A 20,269-nucleotide genomic window follows, 5' to 3' on the forward strand; every position below is an offset into this window, starting at 1 on the left:
TCGGTTTAAGCTGATAATGTTTTCTTGGGAATAAATAAAACCTGTGACTAACTATGGTTATAATTGATCTATATTCTGTTTGTACATTTTAAGGTCTATGTTCCATAGAATGATTCAGTTGTTGTTGGACTTTTTTGTACAAATGTGACACAAAGCCCATGTCTGAAATCTGTTATCATTTCTGTCAGTGGGTGTGTGGGTAATGATTGATTCCATGGAGCCTCCATATGTGTAAACAGAAAAAGAAAGATGATCCCGGTAAATCAAACTCGTCTCTCAGGTCTCGAAAGGATCTTAATCCATCATTGTTGTAGAAATGTGAGAAGGTGTGAACACCACATGTTTGTCACCGTGGGAATTGTATAGGTTTTCACCCTATTTGTATGATATAATTATTGAATATTAGTGTATCAATATGGCATTTTGTTTCCCATTTTCCCATGAACAAAATGGGTTATGATTGGTCCAGAGTGAGTGCTACAATACTCGTGATAAACATCTTTAAAATTTTATACTGGAATAATATGTTTTTCTAGTCTTTTCTGTCTAAGGTATCTTTAACTCCTCTTCAAACCATTTTGACAAAGTGTGCAACACAAAGGATAAATAATACAATTCAATTTTTTGGGGATGTTTAAACCTCCTGATCTCTTACGTTGAAGTATTGTAGATCTAATGCTTGGTTCTTCTTGGTTTTCGATTCCCTAATATCTAAAATTTGAACCTAGTGGCGTGCCTGAGCAACAGTTTGAGTTGCTGGAATTCAGGGGAAGTAAAGAAGACATTGATCTTATGAGCAGAGAAAGATCCAAACTCACTGAGTACATTTAGAACTGTTGGAAGAGAGGTGGATACCTGGTCGAGATATATTAATAAATCGTCTGCGTACAAGGATGTCTTGTTAACGCTACCATTCAATACTCCCCCCATGACATGACTTTAAGCATGTTTATAAAATCTTGCCCCAAACCCAAATGCTGCATTGTTTACCACAAATATGACCACTGACGCTGGTCAAAAGCTTTTTCCACCTTTACAGACAGCACTTTATTCTCAACATTTTAACTTTATTCATGTTTCAACTTTATATTCAGCATTTAAACTTCATACTCAACATTTCGACTTTACTGTAAACATTTCAACTTTATTCACAAAATTTCAACTATATACGCAGGATTTAAACTTTATACTTAACATTTCAACTTTACACTCAACATTTTGACTTTATTCACAACATTTCAACTTTATACTCAGCATTTAAACTTTATTCTCAATTTTTTACTTTATTCTAAACATTTTGACTTTATTCATAGAATGCTAAATTAATGTCTGCCAGGATCTTATTTTGAAGGAGGCACGTTTTCTTTGCCTCTGCTGTGTGTGTGTCTGTGCCTGTGTGTGTACATTCGCAATTTCCTGCTTTGTCTACATCTGGCAATAACGTAACTTTCTTTATTCTGTGCAATTGTGTAATAGGTGGAAACTATTGTTACTAATTTCCAAATAACCTGTTGGCTGCATAAAGCGCATGAGAACCACTTTTGGGACTGTATAAAAAGTATTAAGTTACACACTTTCAGTCATGTGTGTGAGAGTGTGTTTGTCATGTTATAAACAGGTTGTTTATGAAAGCAGGGTCAGTGAAAAAGTTAATTGTAAGATCCCGGAGATTGCCGACGGTCTCCGAAGATGACGATTCGCGCACGAACGAAGGGGGCCAGTGAGTGTGTGTTCTCTGTGTGCTGCGAGTGTGTGTGCTGAACTGAGCGGAGGTGAAGAAGAGGAGGATGAAGCTGGGAGCGGAGGATGGGAGGAAGAGTGGAGTAAGAGACAGGCTCGCTGTGTGTGAATGAGTGAGTGAGAGAGGAAGAGGAGAGGAAGAGGAGAGGAAGGTCGTCTGAGGGAGCGAAAACAAAGACTTGGATCTTTTGGAGGATCACCTCTGGAACATTACTAACGGAAACTTTCAACTTTTTAGCCGCCGCAGCTCGGCTCGCAGTGCCCGGAGCCGGCTTTGTTTCACGGCGGGGGTGTCTGCGATAAATGAAGGAATAAAACAGATCCCTATCGACCTTTTTCTATCCGAGCGGGGAATACCCTGGGACTGCTTCTGCTAAAGGTTACGAGAGAATGGCGGCCAACATGTACCGAGTGGGAGGTAAGGAATGTTTTACATTTTTAAGACACCCCCCACAACGTGATTGTTCGCTTCGACAGCAAGGTGGCTAGGCTAGCCGCTAGCTGTCTGTGGGGTTAGCCGCTAACTAATGCTAGCTCAGTGCTAGCGTCCGTACGTGCGTCCACTCTTGCATGGAACAACGTCAAGTCTATTAAAACAACCAACAATGTACTCTGACTTAACCAATGTGTGAATGTAAATAACTCCAACATTATCACTTAGTTTCTGCTCTCATGGAATGAGCCAGGGACGCTGTGTGATTCGGCCCGGATATAATATATCAAGGGATGATAATTTATAGAAAATATCAACTTTTATTACACATTAGTATGATATCCCTACTAGTTCTCTCCACCAAAATACATTAAGTGAACCCACCGCAGGCGGCTGCCGAGCAGCGCGAGCCGCTTCTTAAAGTTGCTCTTAAATTTAAAATAAACACAGCCTGCTGGGTAATAGAGTTTATCAAATAGTATTTGTAGTTACAAGCACGCGAAACAGCTGTAATTTGTCACATTTTCTGACGTTGAGACCGCACATATGGTAACAACGTCCTGGAAGTGAACACAATGCTAGTTAGCACTTAGCTGCTAACTTAGCTGTTGAGAGGTCAGCGACGTCTGTGGTTAGCCTAACAGCGGTTGTGTCTAGAAGGGAACCCCAGACCCGCGAAAGATCTCGCGAGGGTTATCATTTTAAGCCAAACCATCCAAATCTTTCAATAACCCACACCAAGTGCTTTCTGCGCCAAAATCTGCCCAAATTTAAACTACAGCGCTGTCACATTATAAAGCAAAATGAGTTCATACAAGGTGCACAATTAAGAAACAACGCGTAGAAACCTCGCGGGAGTTTGGTAAGTTAGGGGTTCCCTTGTAGAGACGTTCGTCTGGGGTAGTCTGCTAAAGCTGGTCGGCTAGCTCTGTCTGTGCGTTGGGTTCATTTCATTATCGCCTCCGCCATATCATTTCATATGCAGCGGATAGCGTTAAGCCGTGCTAGCTAACTTTGGTTGCTAAGTTTTGTTAGCTGAGGACTTCATGTAGTTAAGCCGGTGGGGATAAGTGGTTAGTTTACTTCCTCCTACACCGTGTATCATTCGTTATAGCGAAAACACCGGCAAGAGAAACTCATAAGTTGACGTTTTATTCACGAAAAAGCTGAACTAAGTTGAGGTTATGTTGCTAACACTAACTTGCTACCAGTGTAGTGAGACTTCTCCTTTCATTATGAGCTGCTACCTTAACACTGGATGGAAGCTTTTCTGCAAAACAAAATTAGGATAATTAGTATTAACTTTACACGCTCACTGTGAAATTTCAAGTGTTTGTATGATACAATAAGACATTACTAAGATTTGCACGTCACTCATTTGCTGACAAACGTCACTATAATTGTGGAGAGAACCGAAACGCCGGTAGAGACGGATACATCCAGCAGCGGATTCAAGTGTACCTGCACTTCACTGTGTGTGATGTGATTTCTCGCCTCGTCTTTCGTCTGTCTTTTCGCTGCGTGTGACGACCGTTCATTGTCTGCAAGCGTTAATAACGGTGTTAGGACTTGCTGTACCTCGGTCGAGTGTAGTTTTGTGGCGGGCGGCAGAGCAGAGATGGCAGAGTTGACAGTGAGGCAGTGTGACAGGCTTATCGCTGTGTAAGGTCATACCAGAGTCTGGAGGCTATTTAGGTCATGCTGATTAAAGTCTACTCTGCAAAATATGCTGCATATTTCAGTGCTTAATGTTAACACTTTGGTCCAGTATTCTAATACAGATGCAGTGTCAGCTTGTTATGATTTTGGATTGTTTGTTCCATCGTGCACCATATCTCAGTTTGTACACTGGTTACCTCTTACCTGCGTTGGTGGCTGTGAATTCTTGTCTAGTTTTAGTTTTCAGACATCTGCCTGAAGTCTTACTGTATTTGCATTTACACCGACCTCTTCTGTGTAGTTCCTTGTTCTATTAACTCTCTCCTCTGATGTTATGGGTTCTCTTACTGTAAAGTAACTCCACTTCCTCTCAGCACATTTGCATTCTCTTATGTGGTGTGATGAAGCAGTATGCAGGGATAGACAAATATTTTGAAGCAGTGGCTCCACAGACCATTGAGCCTTTAAAATTTGGCGGTCAAAGTTCATTTTTTGTTGCCCAAATGTAAATGCAATGCAGAAATCCCTGCAATCCCCTTTTTCACTCTATTGTTACATATTTTACACATGCACAGCCCTGAATAAACACATGAAATTTTGTAGGAGTGGCGGTAGAGTGATGGGTGCTGCTCAAAATCAGGCACCTTGCTTAAGGGCACTTCAGCAGTGTCCAGGAGGGGTGAACTGGTGCCATTCTGTGCTACCAGTCCGCAGTCTGCGCTTCTGGTCCAAGCTGGGCTTTAACCGGCCACCCTCAGGTTCCCAAGCCAAGTCCTTATGAACTGAGCTACTGCCGCCTCAGACAAGTGTTGTTGGCAGGGTACTTGTGTTGTCCACTTTTCTTGTGAACTGTGATGTGGTGTTTCCTGAAGGCATTGTTTCTGATGAAAAACGAGCCAGACTTCTAGGGTAGTTCAGGAAACTGGTGACACCAGAATGCAGGCCAGACTTTTTTTCTTTTTTTGACTTCCAGTGTAGCCGTTAATACTTCAGAATTCTCTTAGAACAACTACTGGATGTAATGTTTTAAATGGTCATATAATAGCAGAGGTCTGGTGCTATTTGTTGGAAGTGTGGAGTGCATTTGTAATGGGCGCTTGCATGCTTGCACAGGCTCAAATTGTGGCTGGTTTCAAGTCATTTAACCACTGTTCCTACTAACATACATTAGTCAACTATAACCGAGTACACAATCAAAGATAAGACTGACTTCATGAAAAGTTTCATCATGTTGAGGATATTCCGTGGCATTCAGTCCACATGAGTGCCCCACTCTTTCTGTCTGCTGCGACTGCAGGTCTGCATCACACTTTTCTCACCAATTAAATGTCAATACGGCAACTTTGACCATTCCATTTGTTTTTGTTGTCTCTCATCTAATACACAAGGCATCTAGGCTGCACAAAATGTTGACTCTTATCAGGGCTGTGTGCTTAAGTGTTGGTTTGAACTTCAAGCACTTAAAAAAACTGATTATGTTAACTTTGAATATTCCATTTCCTCACTTGGAGGAAAAACGTGTCATTCTGGTGCACTTCCTCAATTCTTTGTAGGGGGCTGTGATCATATAACAGAAGGTTAAATGCTTATTTAACATGCCATAATTAAATTCCCCAATGTTCTTTTCGGTGATGTAGTTAACGCCAGATGCGCCAATTGTTGAGCCCTGCAGCAGGTCAGCTGAACATCCTGAAATGTGAAATTTTGCGGTCAGGCTAGCATATAATTATAATTTTATACACACATATATGTGTGTGTGTTTGTGATGATGTTGACAACATTAAACACCGAATCATTTTAATTTTGTTTTCTAAATTTTTTTGTGTGTGTGTGTTTGGTTTCTTCCTCAGTTTCAGGTGTGTGTTGGTTTGTTTATGTGTTATTGCTGTCCAGTGCACACATTCAAATCATGATATGTAAAGATGGACACATACAGAAAAATGGATTTTTCATTAGGGCTGCAATTAACAATTGTTGTCATTGTTAACTTATTTGACCACTATTTTCTAGATTAATGGATAAGTTGTTTGGTCAATAAAATGTCAGAAAATGGTGAAAAATGTTGATCAATGTTTCCCAAACCCTATAATGATGTCTACAGATAATAATCCATAATCAAAAGATATTCCAGCAGCTGGATTCGCAACATCACTTGAGAATCATCCAGAGGGATCCATAGAAGCGTCGATCTGATTTGTTGACATTAGCCCATGTTAGACGTGATAGACAGATGGTTCATCCGATCACCTGCCAAGTGTTTTATTTAGGGATGTCCCAATCACATTTTTTTTTGCCTCCGAGTCATTTGATTTTGAGTATCTGCCGATACCGAGTCCCAATCCGATACTTAAGCAGTGCATTAATAATAAGAAAAAAAGAGAACACATCCACAATTCCACCACGCGAAATGCCCAATTTGCACACATTACCAGTGGCTGCTGCACTGCCTTTGCTGTTGTTTAAAATACCTCCAAACTGCAGACATTTTCACTGTCCTGAGGTGACACGTTTACCCCGCGTTAGCCTACTAACTACCAGCTCACTACTATCATGTCGTCTGAATTCCCCGCCTGCCATAAATTGTGATGTTTACGGTGTTGTTTGTGGCTGTGCAACAATGAATATTGATGTTGTAGAACTTATTAAAATTAAAACTAAGCCATTGTCATTCCATTTGACAATCTCTTTGTACCTCAGGATGAATTTAAAATATGATCATGGGCAACAAACAACTAAGCAAGAAACAACACCAAACACCAACAAGGTTAAATCCGATAATTTCCAGCTGATTCCAATCATTTGAAAATCACATGATCGGCCCGGATTTCCGATCACGTGATCGGATCGGGACATCCCTAGTTTTTTTGAAAGTGTCTGCCCTTTTTCCAAACAGATAATATTCACATTTAAGAAGTTGAAAGAGAAAATACTCAAACTGATAGGCGATTAATGGTTAGCAACTAACAAATTAACTAATTGTTTACAGCCACAGGCATTTTGGGAGAACTTTGCACTCCATCCAGTCTTGTTTGGAGGCTGCATAAGGCTGCTGGCTCTCTCAGGCAAAGTTCCACTTTTTGCCAGCTTGCTGGATCATGTGTGTGTGTGGTGGAATTCCCACAGCAGGAATGCGCTGTGATGTGGCAAATAAGATGTTACAGTGTAATACTAAGTCTACCCCATGTAGTATTGCATTTAGCAACAAGCTATGATTATGTAATGACCTAGAAATTGATTTTTAAGTAGCCCACACAGGAACATGGTTAAGTTGTTTGCTTGTATAATATAAGAAACAAATGTTTTTTCGTAATGACGGCATCACTGCTTGACCTGAACCAGTCACAATGAGTCCATATTTCTAACGCAAGTGTCTGCGGATGGATTTTGCACCCAATAAGGATGTTGTGTTGTTGCAGCTGGCTGGTGCAGGCAGTTCAGTATGAGCGAGCGCCTATATTACCAGTCCTCCAGAAGCACACAGTGTTCAGGCTGCATGTAAGATCATTATCTTCCCCAGAGATTAGTCAAAGGGCTTCCTCCTCTTCATTCACCCTCAAGCACCCGGCACACTGCGCCACTCCAGCCGCATACACACGTCCACAACAAACACTCAGCAGCTACTCAACAGACACCTGCTTTTTAAAAAAAAATTTTTTTTTTTTTCCCTACAGATACTTCCATATATACATTAACATAAAACCTTTTCATGGGTGACCTCATTACATGGAGTGAGTTTTCTTTCTCCCTATAAGGAGATGGTATGAACCCTCTGTCTGTCCTGGATCATTGATCCATCACTTCCTCTTTTATTGATACACAGAGCTGGTCACAGCACAATTGGAATTGGCTCATTCTTTAATTTGTCCCACTGGTTGAGAAGAAGTGATGGAGGGCTGCAATAAACGAAAATTCCCCCCTTCCGCCATCACTTTGTCTTTGGAGCTAGAATTAGTCATGTCAGGCACATGAGAGTGCAGATCAGCCAGTGTTATGTAATGTGCTGCTGTTGTGTTCCTTCACTGTGAACAAGGAGGTGATGCTTCTCTGCTCGGACTCCCCATCAGTGTGCTAAGTAGAGCAAGAAATCCTCTCCCCGTCTGAATCCCTCCTTCTCCATCTCTGCTTGTGGTGATGCATCAGAAACCCACTGATATCCTCCTGAGGCTCTGTGTCCCTGCTTGTGGGAGGACCAGATGGAGCTTGACGTGAAGCCACGCTGCTGTGCAGAACTGCATCAAACAGTACAAGGAAGCACTGAGTCTGTGGTAACAGTATGATGAATGATAAATGACTGGCAGGTTTGATCAATCCGCTGTTTAAAGGCTGGGATCTCTGTCAGCAGCTGGTATTGTGAGCCCTTATTCACCATCATTAAATCTGAACATATTTATAAATATAATAACAATCCAGTCATTACAAAGAGCAGTGACCTCTTTTAAATGAAGAACCAATTTAGTCAACTGTTTTGCATAAATCACTGACTAATGTGCACAAAATGAGATTAAAATTACAAATGTAGCTCAACAGTGGATGCAGTGTTATATTAAAGTGTTACATGGATCACGTGAAGCTGTTTAAAGGGAGTTGTATTTATATAAGGACATTGTGGCCAATCTGTGTCTTTTAGAGCTACACAAACTAAAAGATTTCAGTTTAATCCCAGTTTTCAGTTGAATGATCTAATACAGATTCTTAAAATCCTGAGATTGACCTTTGCACTTGTATTTTCTCACTGAATGTGTTGATTTGTGTTAAATTGTAGTTAGTTAGAGTTCATTCTTCATTGTCTTGCTCAACAGTTGTGCATGTAGGCATAAATATAGATGCATGCAGGGATGCATGATATTAGATTTTTGCTGATATGATTAATCCCCCCCAGGATTTTTTTAGCCCTTGTTTGACAGGCCAGCGCTAGATGGACAGGACATGAGGGGATGGGGGTGGGGGGGGGGGGGGGCATGCAACAATGCGCTTCAGGGGTGGCATTGAACCCATGGTTGCTGCTGAGGACTGATAGCTTCTGTACATGGGGTGCATGCTTCATCAACTGAGCTAGAAGGGTGCCATGTGCTGATATTTTCCAACTTTTTTTTTTTTTTTTGCTGCTGATGATATATGTGCACATTTTTTTCAACTTAATTATAGAGAACACCACATACACCCCGTTGTTCATGTACTTACAATCTGTCCTCTCTGTTAGTTTTGGGGTCATAATTGTCCTTTGTGTTATTTTGGGTGTCTTAATGTGCCCCTGCTGTGTTTTGGGGTTGTAAAGTGTCCTCTGTTAGTTTTGGGGTTCCTGATAGTTTTCTAGTTGTCGTCTGTTAGTGGCTTAGCTGAACTGTAGCTGCACAGGCCGTGCAGTGTGCACTACATTATCTCCTCCGCACAGCAGGTTTACTTCAGTAGTGTCATAGCAGTGTTTGATAGTGTTGGACCTGTAGCTTTTCACTCTAACAGGATTTACCTTGTTCCTACACCTGCCGGGCTCCAGATTTCCTCTGGCCTCCCCCACTGTCTGCTGTTCCACTTCACATTGTCTCTTCTATCTGTCCGTTTTTAACTGACGACAGAGGGCTGTCATTTTCCTGACACACCTGCTTTATCCTCAATTTGATCAGTTTAACTTTGGACTGAACTGAGGCCAGTGTTCTGTTGCATGTGTGGGATAATTGTTGACCTCAGTGCAGACTGCTTTCTCATCCTGCTCTTGGCTAGCCTTCTGGCCTCTTGACCTTTGGATGTGACTTGCAGAAGTCAGAACACAGAGACACAAAGAGCTTCCCTGCACGGCCGACCAGAGCAACAACCTGAACTGTTAATACAGGAGAATCATTTGATCCAACTCAGCTGTTGGATATGATGTGGCATTATGGACAGTGTGAGACTTGTCCCTCTGATTTCTGTTTTCATTACACCCTGACTGTATCAGTTGATCTGTTCCCCTCTCAGCCACATTCATTTCAGTGGTAGGAAAAGTCCAGTTGAAGTATGAGCCGGGTCAGTGCTGTGTGTAGGAAGGATTGCTTGTGGTTAGCAGAATGTGCTGTGAAGAGCTCTAGACTTGATGGAGGAAGTTGAGGACTGTTAGCGCCTTCTGCTAATGTCACACACATTTGTAAAGAATATTGGTGAAACAATAAAACTCAGTATATTTTTTCCTGAGGCCAGTGTGTTCAAATGCAATGGAAGCACAGCATATTTACACTAGGGCTGCAACTAACAATTGTTTTCATGACTGAGTGATCTGTCGACCATTTTCTTCATCAATCGAGTAGCTGTTTGGTCCAAAAATGGTGAAAAATGTTAATTTCTATTTTCTAGAGCCCAAGATGATTGTTTTGTCCACAACCCAAAGATATTCAGTTTACTGTCAGAGAGGAGTAAAGAAACCAGAAAATATTCACATTTAGGAAACTGAAATCAGATTATCAACAGTCACCAGTTACTTAAATAGTCAATTAATAATTAACTAAATGACTAATCATTACAGATGTAATTTATGTAGCGCTACAAATGGAAGCCACGTGACCAGATGCGGACTGCTACATGTTTGCCCTTTTTTTTTTTTAGTTGAAAAATGATAAACTTTGGGTAAACTGCTGTGCTCATCACTGTCACTTTTTACCCAGCTGTCCAGTCACAGGAGAGGTGGGACAAATACCACAAACTGTGTCCTGCTCATACAGTACTCCTCAAGCTGGGCTCCGTCCAAACAATGGTTCTCACCAAGGTGTTTCCTTGCCCTCAAAATCTCATGAACCCACAGAACGGTGGTTCCATCTTCTCTCCCTCCGAGCTGCAGCCTCCCCTTCATCCAGACCAAGGACTCTACCTTGTGCTGATATTTTTACCTTCAGTATTTGTTGATAACACAAACTATAAATAAAGTAGCATTCTTGTAACAAATAAATTAACCATTACATCTGTGGATATTCAGCATCACAACAAAAATAGCTTTCAAGCACTTTGGTGGACACAAACTGATCCCCCATTTAGATATGTAGTCTTTTTCTTTCTTTTTTTTAAAGCTGTTTCTTATTACTTTGATACACATACCAAATTTACTTTTTTTTGTAAAATAATTCTGTCATTGATTAATTAGCGCTGTGATAACCGCATGAAAACAAAACCGCCAAACTGCAGGCAGATGTTGCTTTTTAACCGCGATAAGAACAAATCCATGCTGTCACAGGCCAGTGATTAATATCTTAATAACAAAAGCAGGCAGTCTGCAGTGATATCCACCAGTGAACCTCTCAATCTAGTTTAAATTGACTTGTAGTGCAGGCGTATTTTTTTCTAATTTTAACAAAGAACACAGCAAATGTTTCTTGTCCTTTCACTGGTGAGCTGAATGCAGCTGAATGCACACTGGTCATGCAGCGTGTCATTTGACAGTTGTAGGCAGGTCATGGTAGCTGGGATGCCCTGATTCTTGGTGCAAATGTTAACTAATTGCTGCTGTTTTTTTCACAGTATTGATGAATGTTATTGCTTGGATTGCTGGGTGCCATTCCTGATGTGTCAAGAGGCCCCTGTATCTTTTACAATCCTTTAGCCTAAACTATCACACATACTTAACTAAACTTAAAGTTACACGCTATTAACAGAGAGGTGTCACAAGCAACAGATTATTTCTTTTAATTTTGAATATTTGATTGGTGCCAACCAAAAAAAAACCCACTGTGAAAACTGGTGTGTGTGAAAAGGTTTAAGGAAGCAACACTATTGCATTACTGAGTCATGTTATGGCCTGTGGCTTTCTACATTTATGGGAGTAGAATATTTGTCTCAGAGTTGCATGATTTTTAGAGGGTAGGTTAAGCAAGATGAATTTACACAAATGTATTATTAACAGCTTAGTTGCTTAAGAGAGGTAAAAATGTTGAGCAAAGTATCAGATTGGTATCATATCGTCGGATACTCATGGTCGCTTTATTAATATCAGAATTTGACATAAAAAGTCGTTGTTAGCTATCCCTATTTTTTTACTCCCTGATGTCGGCATCAGCCCCAAACATCCAGTATAAGTTGGGCTCTAATTCTGAGCCTATAGCTTCCACATCGAATCAGTTGATCATATCTCATAAAGTCAGTCTACAGCCTGGATAGAGAACCTTCCTGGAGCTCACATTACACCAGTCCATTTGGTGAGCCAAACAGCCTCTCAGTGTTGTACAGTCAGGCCACATGAGAGCTGTGTGTCATGTCCTGGGTTCCTGTCCATCAGGGTAGATGCAATCTGATCGGTTCTGTCATTACAGCCACACAATGTGTGCACAGCTGATGACCTGAACTATCAGTGATCCATGCGATGTGTATCTGGGGCTGCTGTAAAATGTCTTGTTAGAAGAATATTTATGAAATTTTATTATGTATTTTGTGCACATAACATGAGTCTAATCTTTTTTTCTGTTGTTTTGTGCAGATTATGTGTACTTTGAGAACTCCTCCAGCAACCCTTACCTGATCCGCAGAATAGAAGAGCTCAACAAGGTTGGTGGTCTCTCTTTTTTTTCCCCCTTCAACCTCATATGTTTCCTTTAAGATAGTGCTGTATCGTCCTGTTGTGTATTAGCGGTCAGAGAAAAAATTGATTCTTCATGATTCTTGAAGTATCATGATTTTAATTTTTTTTCCCATATAACTACTGCTTTGTGTTTTATCTTATTTTTACATCTGCTTCCACATGAAATCAGGTGAAATTGCATTCCCTGAGATCCCACGTGATAGTGTCCCTCTGAGTACTAATCTTAATATAATAATGTAAAATGGCCATCATCAAATTTTATTTTACAAAAGTTACAAAAATATTATTTGTGTATTCTGTTAATTGTAGTCCTTGTAGTCCCTAGACTGAAAAGCAAAATTGGCCAAAATCAGAATCGGCAGGTCAGACCCTTGAAAAAATTGGAATTGGCAGGTCAGACCCTTATAAAATCAGAATTGGCCAAAATTATAATTGGTGTATCTCTAGGGCCAACAGACATTAACATCGCAATTGCTATAATATTGTCTTAACAAATTGACCCATTTTACTTAATGTAACACTGAGAAAGACTGGCTAACGTTATGGGCATTGTTTTTCGAAATAAGACTCATGATTCCCAGTCTCTAAAAGTGTTTGAGTCAACTTTTTCCCCATGGTCTAATGTAAAAAAAAGTAAACAAAAATCGCAATATTCAATCATAATACGTAAAAATTGCAGTACATATTGAATTGACACCAAAGTATTGTGATAGTATCAAATCAGAAGATAAATGTATTGTCCCAGCTCCATTGTGTACCCTAACCAGGCTGTGTTCTCTTAGCTGATATACCAGTCTGGCTGACTGGCTGGTGTGTTCAAATCATATGTTAAGATATCAGGTTCCTGCCAACAGACACTCACACACTCACGTTTCCCTCTGTATCTCCTGGACAGTGTTGGTAAAGCATGGCCACTGTAATGACAGGACACTGGTACAGGAGCCACTTATATAACAGCAGCAGCAGCAGCATATGACACAGGCTTGTTTCCCAGTCAAAGGATTAAGCTCATTTATGTAACACTCTTACATTGAAGGGCTTGTGCTGAGCACCAGGAGGACTGCAGCGTCCTGAGTGCTAATGGCTGCTCAGCACAATGAATGGATAGTAAGAGAGCAGAGAGAGTGGCCAGCTCTCAGCTCCAGGCTGGAATGTGGAGGGAACCACTGCCACTGTGTGTGTGTGTGTCTGTGTGTGTGCTGCTCTCTCTGCTCTTCTGATCACAGTCAGTCCAGGGAGAATGAAACCCCTCATCATCCTACAAACCTGGAGTACTGACACGATGATGCCAGTGCACATCTTAGTATGATGAAAAAAACTGTCATGTCATGATATTAACTGTGGAGGAGTTGGTTCCGTATAAAGAACAACTTCAGTATTGTGGTACAAGAGGGGCTTTGTCACATGACGAAGGCTGTTGACACTGTCATCTGCAAACTAAACTAACCTGTGTGATCAAAATCTCACCACACAAGCAGAAGACACCAAACAGTTGCACTGCATGCTGGATTTATTTTGACACTCACCAGCTGGACACCCAGTAGATCTGGGCGACATGTTAAAATTCATCAACCAGCGATTGAGGATATATGCGTCACCTCCTTCTGTCCTCCTGATGCTCAGCTGGGAGATGTGTATGAGCAGCAAATTCAGGTACACTATGTACGTTTGAGAGTTTATTTTGCCTATTGGACGTAGCAAAGTGTCAAGAAATGAAACATTCTCATACCTGTTTTGCTCATGAAACACAGAAATACAACTGTACACCTTTTACCGAACTAAGACATGCTTATTTGGCTTGTTGACTCTTCTTAAAACCCACTTCATTCAAACTGGACAGAAAAGCATGTAAAACACCTAAACTGTCTTTGTTAGTCTGTCCACTGTCCCAACAATCACCAGCTCTGGTTTGATTGAAATAAATCCCTAATTCACAGCGTTCGACGTTGAAAGAGTCTGGCTTTGCCGGCTGCTCTCACTCCTCACCCAGCTCAGACTCAGCAGGTGTGTACTGTGCCACTGGATAAGAGCACATCGCAGGACAGTGCCTGTCACTCTGCAGGCCAGTACATTAGCAAAATAAAATATTATTGTCCCAAAAATCACTCTTTAAAAAAAAGGGAAAAAAAACAACCAGTAATGGATTCAGCCCATTGCCGATAGGTGATATATTTGTCCAATCAACCAACCCTAACACCCAGTACAGTGTGCATTCAGTCGAAGTTACATATTGACTAACTGGAGTTTTATCATAACACCAACAGGTGTGTGCATGTGTAGAAATATTTCTCTAGCATATTGCTATAAAGAGAGCTATTTGAAAAATGCCAAGATACTTTGCAAGCATAATATTACAATAAGACCATATCACAAACCTCTGATTCCTGCCCCCTTCCACTGCAATAATTAAAAATAATCCAAATGTCCATCCCAGTTTTTTAACATCTGTGGTGATGTCTGCACATGTCTTGTTTTGTCAGTCAAAATTCAAAGATATTCTGTTTTAATTTGATAATAAATGAAGAAAAGCTGAGCATATCTGAGAGGCTGAAAACTGTTTTGCTTTCTCATGAAAAATTATTTTATATATTATAATTGATTATCAAAATTGTTTCATTATTTTTTACCACTTGCCTAGTCTGCAAAGTGAGTTGCCAGATTTACTGGCCCTATGTGGCGTTTTACTTGCCCTGGGCCAGTGGGCAAGCCTCATTTTTGAGCTTTTGTTTAAATTTGTTATTAGGAAAAAAATTATTAATCATGCAGTAACAACTACAGATAGAACCAATAACCACTAATGCAACTGTGCAGCCCGGTCAGAATTTATCGAAGCACACCCTGCTAGTGTGACACAATGTGCTGGGTTAATCTGAGGTTTCCACATAAAAATATTAGCTAGTTCCAGAAGTAATGAGTTTGAATTGTTTCTGTTAATGTTACTTTGATCAAATGTGGCTAAAGGTGCTCACACATGATCAGTTAAAACCGCTCAGTGCTGGCCGTACCGTTGTTCTCCTATGGGGAAAGTGGGTGCTCTCAGCTAGACAGAGGTGCTACGCTTGGTGTGGCACATCACTCAAAACTGCCACTGAGTGCTGCACTCCAAGCTGAAATTATTTCAAGTTTGACCTGGGCTGTAGCTGATGTTTCAAAGCACAACCAATGAGATAACAGCTGTATGAGACGACAGAGCCACAAGTGTCACAGGGAGGCAGAGACCGATGGAAGAAAAGTGTTTCAGAGTTCCTCAAACTCTATAACACAATATTAAAAACACACCATCATCTCGACAGGAAATGTTCTGCTTGGTGAAATGTCAGCAGTCAGATGGGGCTATAAGATTTGTGAATCATGTAGTTCAGTTTAGCTAAATCCAATGCCAAAGTTAGTTGAGCTGTTAACATGCCTCTTTCTGCCCTAACTCTCAGTAAACCAGAAGCAAATTTCTTATCATGTGAGTGCACCTTTAGTGGATCAGCACATTAAGTGCTCAGTTGAAGCCCGTTAAAAGTGATGAGGTTGAAGCCTGCTGCACCTTGTGCAAGAAAACTCTCAAATTAGGAACTTTGGGTGTAAAGGCATTAAAAACCACCAGCAAATGCCAGCCATCACCCAATATTGATGCAGATTGTATTCACAGGCAGTTAGTTAATTGATTGATTAATAAGTGATTAATTAAGAGTTTGGCAATGTGGGTGTGAAATAAGTCTGAATTAATGCTCTTAAAGTGTAAAGTAACTTGAGATAACAAGCTGAAACTTCTGCTATTAACACCGTTGATCATAATCCTGCTCACCAAGTTAATAGATAAGATCTAGCAACATGGAAGCCTTACCATAAAGAAGTTGGCAGGGAAAAAAAAAAAAAGAGTTCACTTTCAGTTGTGTTGTAAATCATCTGAACACACCACTGGCTTGTTTACAACCTGTCTCACTGTCTCAGTGATATAGCTGTGTTTCCAGATCTCAGCTACAATCATGACTCCTAACTAACCATAGCTGATAGAAATGATGGAAATAAAACTATGAAAATAAGAGATGTGATGAAACAATTCCTTTTATAAGTGCAGCACACTTGATTACTCTCTGCACAGAGCAGGTGAGAAGTGTTTGTTATGATTAGTGAGGAGCTAGTATGATGAGTTAAACACTCTGTAGCAGATTTATGTTCGTGTGCAGGTAACAAGTGGTTTTTACCTGCAATTTATGTTGGATTTGGAAATATTACACCATGAATCCCAGCTGATGAATATGGAATGATATATATGGAATGTAATGATAATCCTCAGCATGAGCAGTGAATGAAATCATGTCAACGTGGCAGAAGAGACAGAAATGAATGATCGCTAATAAGCTCAGACTTTTGACAGGTTTTATAACATAGGTAGCTATACCAGTGCTTTGTTACGATGCTAACTTGTAACCACTGACTCTCTACTTCCAGACAGCCAATGGGAACGTGGAGGCGAAGGTGGTGTGTCTCTTCAGGAGGCGAGACATCTCAGGCAACCTGAACACCCTGGCTGACAGCAATGCAAGTGAGTAGCAGAGCTCCTCTTGTTTTCCACGGTGTGAGAGTGAGCAGGTATGATATGGCTCGCTGCCTTTAATGAACCTGCTCTTCATTGTGTTTCACATAAAAGACTCAAAGCACCTCTTCAGCATTTCTGTAAATTGCACCAAGTCCCACTTCCTGGGTTAAAGTAAGACCTGCAGCTGAGCTCAGTGCTGAATGTGAGTTTGGAAAAGGAACAGCAACAACTGTTTATTTGTTCACTACAAACATGTTAACATTTTTCTATAAATCAATATCCACTGAAAACAGGCTACTTTATAAGCGATTCACACTACTGTTAGAACTTATATCTACACAGCGATGTTGCCTGGACTAACCTTTCTCAGACATGTGAACACACTAATTATTTAATGATGGATTAATTTAATTTTCTATTTTTAGATTTAGTCTCAGTCCTGAAATCAAAAGTCCATGTTAGTTTCAGTAACATTTACTTGACCTCACCCTTTTTATTTTAAAATATGAATTGACAGAGACAGTTGATATTTTGATCATAAAAAGATTAGTTTGATCACTGTGTCACAGCACCTTCAGCCGTAGGGTGCAGCTAGCACCTGCTTTAACACTGTGGTGGCGTGCAGCTGGTGTGCAAATTATTTTTGCCGAAACCCTAAAGATATGATACTAACATTCAACAGTATCAAAAGTACCAAAACTATATATACATAAAAAAAGATGTAAGTGCTTATTCAAGTTATGATAGAGAGGATAGCAAAATATACAGATTCACAAAACTGAAACACTCAATCTACCCTCGCGGCTCAGAAAAAGCACCAGGCACCAGCCAAATGCTGGTAAAATATGGCAGTGGCTGGTATATATTTGCTTCCCTCACCAAACCCAAAAAAATCCAGTGATAATCTGTTGAGTGGCTGGTAAAATTTGAATGTTCACTAGTAGAGCTGCACCAAATGACGGGCCGGTCAGCGTCACATGTGATAATGAAACCAAAATGTGATAATAGTTGAACTTTCAGTATTAGTGCTAAACATAAGAAAAATAGATCAGAGGAGGAAGATTTTTTCGTTGCTGTTTTTACATCATGAAATGAAATGTTTAGAGTAAAGTTAAAATGGTATTTCAGCTTTGTTTTTACTTCATACTCATAATGAAAAATAAATCTATTTTTTTGTCTTTGCCTGGCCCTAATACTCTTCTATACACATCAGCTATAATTAATAAATAAAACATGAATTCTGTGAGTAACTTGATGGCAGAACAAAATGAATCTTGGCTATTGTCTCATATGTGCGCTGGTGTCTGCGCTCAGCTGAAGACGAGTGGATTGAGGGTTCCTGTAATTCCCCTATTGTTTCAGTAATTAAAGCTGATCATCTTAATAGTTTAAAGCAGAGCTCCAGTATTTGGTTAAAGGTTGTTAAAAAAGTGTGTTAATTTAAAGTATCAGATACATTTAGATAACAGGTTTCACAGGCTCATACCACTGATCAAACTGAGGCAGTAAAATGATCCCACACCTCACTGGAGTCATTTCTAATAATGATTATAGCAATAATAATAATGATCATGTCTAACAGAATTTTTCAGTAGTATTGTCTCAGTGTGTGTTGCCTGCTCCGCCCACCTCTGCCCCACCCTGATTCAGCCCATAAGCCTGGTCTCCCTCCTTGTCTTGCGTGTGATCAGGGAGCCAAGGAGGTGGGAGGGTGGAGGTAGTGGGATGGTGCTAATGGCATGCAGCCTACTGAAGCCTGATCACATTCAGTCATTACCCCCACCCCAACACCAACACCAGCTCCCCCTCCCTCCTCCTGGGCTGCAGTGCTCCAGACAAAGACATCTACACACACACACACACACACACACACACACACACACACACACACGGATTACACCTCAAAATGGATGCATTAATGCTGCTTTTTTTTCATTGCACTCAGCAGCACCACACACAGATACTAAGTGTTTGTTCACTGGTCAACCCACAGAGACGCTGATCTGTCGTTGTGTCTGCTGGCAGCCTTGACATCCTTTTTTTTTTTTCAAACACTTTTGTTAGACTGAGCAGTCTGTTACAAACAAGGCTGTGCCTGATCAGATATTATAGGTGAAACAGTGACGGGGCTTAACCACAGCAGCGTAACGTGAACTCAACTGACAGTGTTTCTCTGTATTTTCATGCAGCTGCTCTCAGTAGCAAAGCATCCAGCAACAGCAAATGGCCCGTTCTTAACATTTCACCCCCATCTGAGACAGGTGGTTCTAATAATGATACTCTGGTATCATCATACACTGATGATACCGGAATTTGGAAATGTCTTGGTTTGTAAATTTTGCATTTGTCTGCTGCTTTGACAATATTGTATTTTGTTAAGTGTAATTACCACTGGAAGGTACGTGTCTTTTAAGGCAGAGGTTCTCAGTTTTTTTCTCTGCCAAAGACCCCTCACAACAATGTTTCTCAAACTTTTTCTTTCTGGAGACCCACTTTATAAAAGTGACAAATGATTGCAACCCAATTAAGGAAATTCTTAAGTCATTTGTTTCTGACCATTTTTAATTGCCATTTCCTCATCACCTTATTATCTTGATTCATGATATAAAACATACACATTAGATATTTTAAAATGAGAAATAAATGTCTTCTTATCGTTTTTATTTCCTCTCATCAGGACAAGAACAGAGGAGATTTTATCCTACTTCATAAATGAGAAAAAATAAGGTCATTTGGGCAGAATCAACAGGCTCTCATTTTTCCTTTCATCAGTTAAAAAATAGGCACATTTTATAAAAGATGTACTGCAGATATAAATCTTAAATTTGCAGAATTTCCTCCAGAGTCTTATATGTGCTTGGGGACCCAAATAAAATCTCCTGTGACTCACCTGTGTGTCACGACCCAGTCTCTGGGAGTGACTGCCTTACAAGATAGAAAACATGCTGGTTAACTGTACTGGTAATACTGGTTACTCCCTTTTGTTCCTTGAATTGGAGAGAGTCAGTTTCCACTATTAATGTGAGCCCCCTGCTTGACTGTTATTAAGAGTTATTAATAGTAAGAGTTATATGACCAAAATATTATATAATGGCATGAGTATTTCAGGTTACCGTTACATTATATATGAAATACAGTAATTGTTCTGTAAATCCAATTAAGAGATGGTTTAAAATAACCAGCCAAACATACTTGATGTACTTCATCCCATTTTAATAAAAGAATCATAACAATAAAACTAATGTGAAGCTTTTAATGGAAGCTTTAATGGTTCAAATGAGAACAGTCATTTCAAGTGTTGCAGGTTTTAAGGTTAACTGGACCATCGGAGCTGGAGCTTGTCCGCAGCTAATCTCACATACTGCTCAACCCA

The 20,269-nt window shown here is 40.2% G+C and overlaps 1 protein-coding gene across 1 annotated transcript in view; it reads left to right on the forward strand.

The window, feature by feature from the left end:
* The first annotated feature begins 1,653 nt into the window (after positions 1-1,653).
* Positions 1,654-20,269, forward strand: part of mta2 (metastasis associated 1 family, member 2) — a 35,959-nt gene continuing 17,343 nt past the window's right edge. The window contains exons 1-3 of the mRNA XM_084711537.1: positions 1,654-2,158; positions 12,264-12,331; positions 16,809-16,902. Coding sequence (XP_084567663.1) covers positions 2,131-2,158; positions 12,264-12,331; positions 16,809-16,902 — 190 coding nt within the window. The 5' untranslated portion in view covers positions 1,654-2,130. The remainder of the gene's footprint in view (positions 2,159-12,263; positions 12,332-16,808; positions 16,903-20,269) is intronic.

Source organism: Lutjanus erythropterus, chromosome 23 (genome assembly GCF_056507025.1).
Source record: "Lutjanus erythropterus isolate fLutEry1 chromosome 23, fLutEry1.hap2, whole genome shotgun sequence".
NCBI classification, from domain to species: domain Eukaryota; kingdom Metazoa; phylum Chordata; class Actinopteri; order Lutjaniformes; family Lutjanidae; genus Lutjanus; species Lutjanus erythropterus.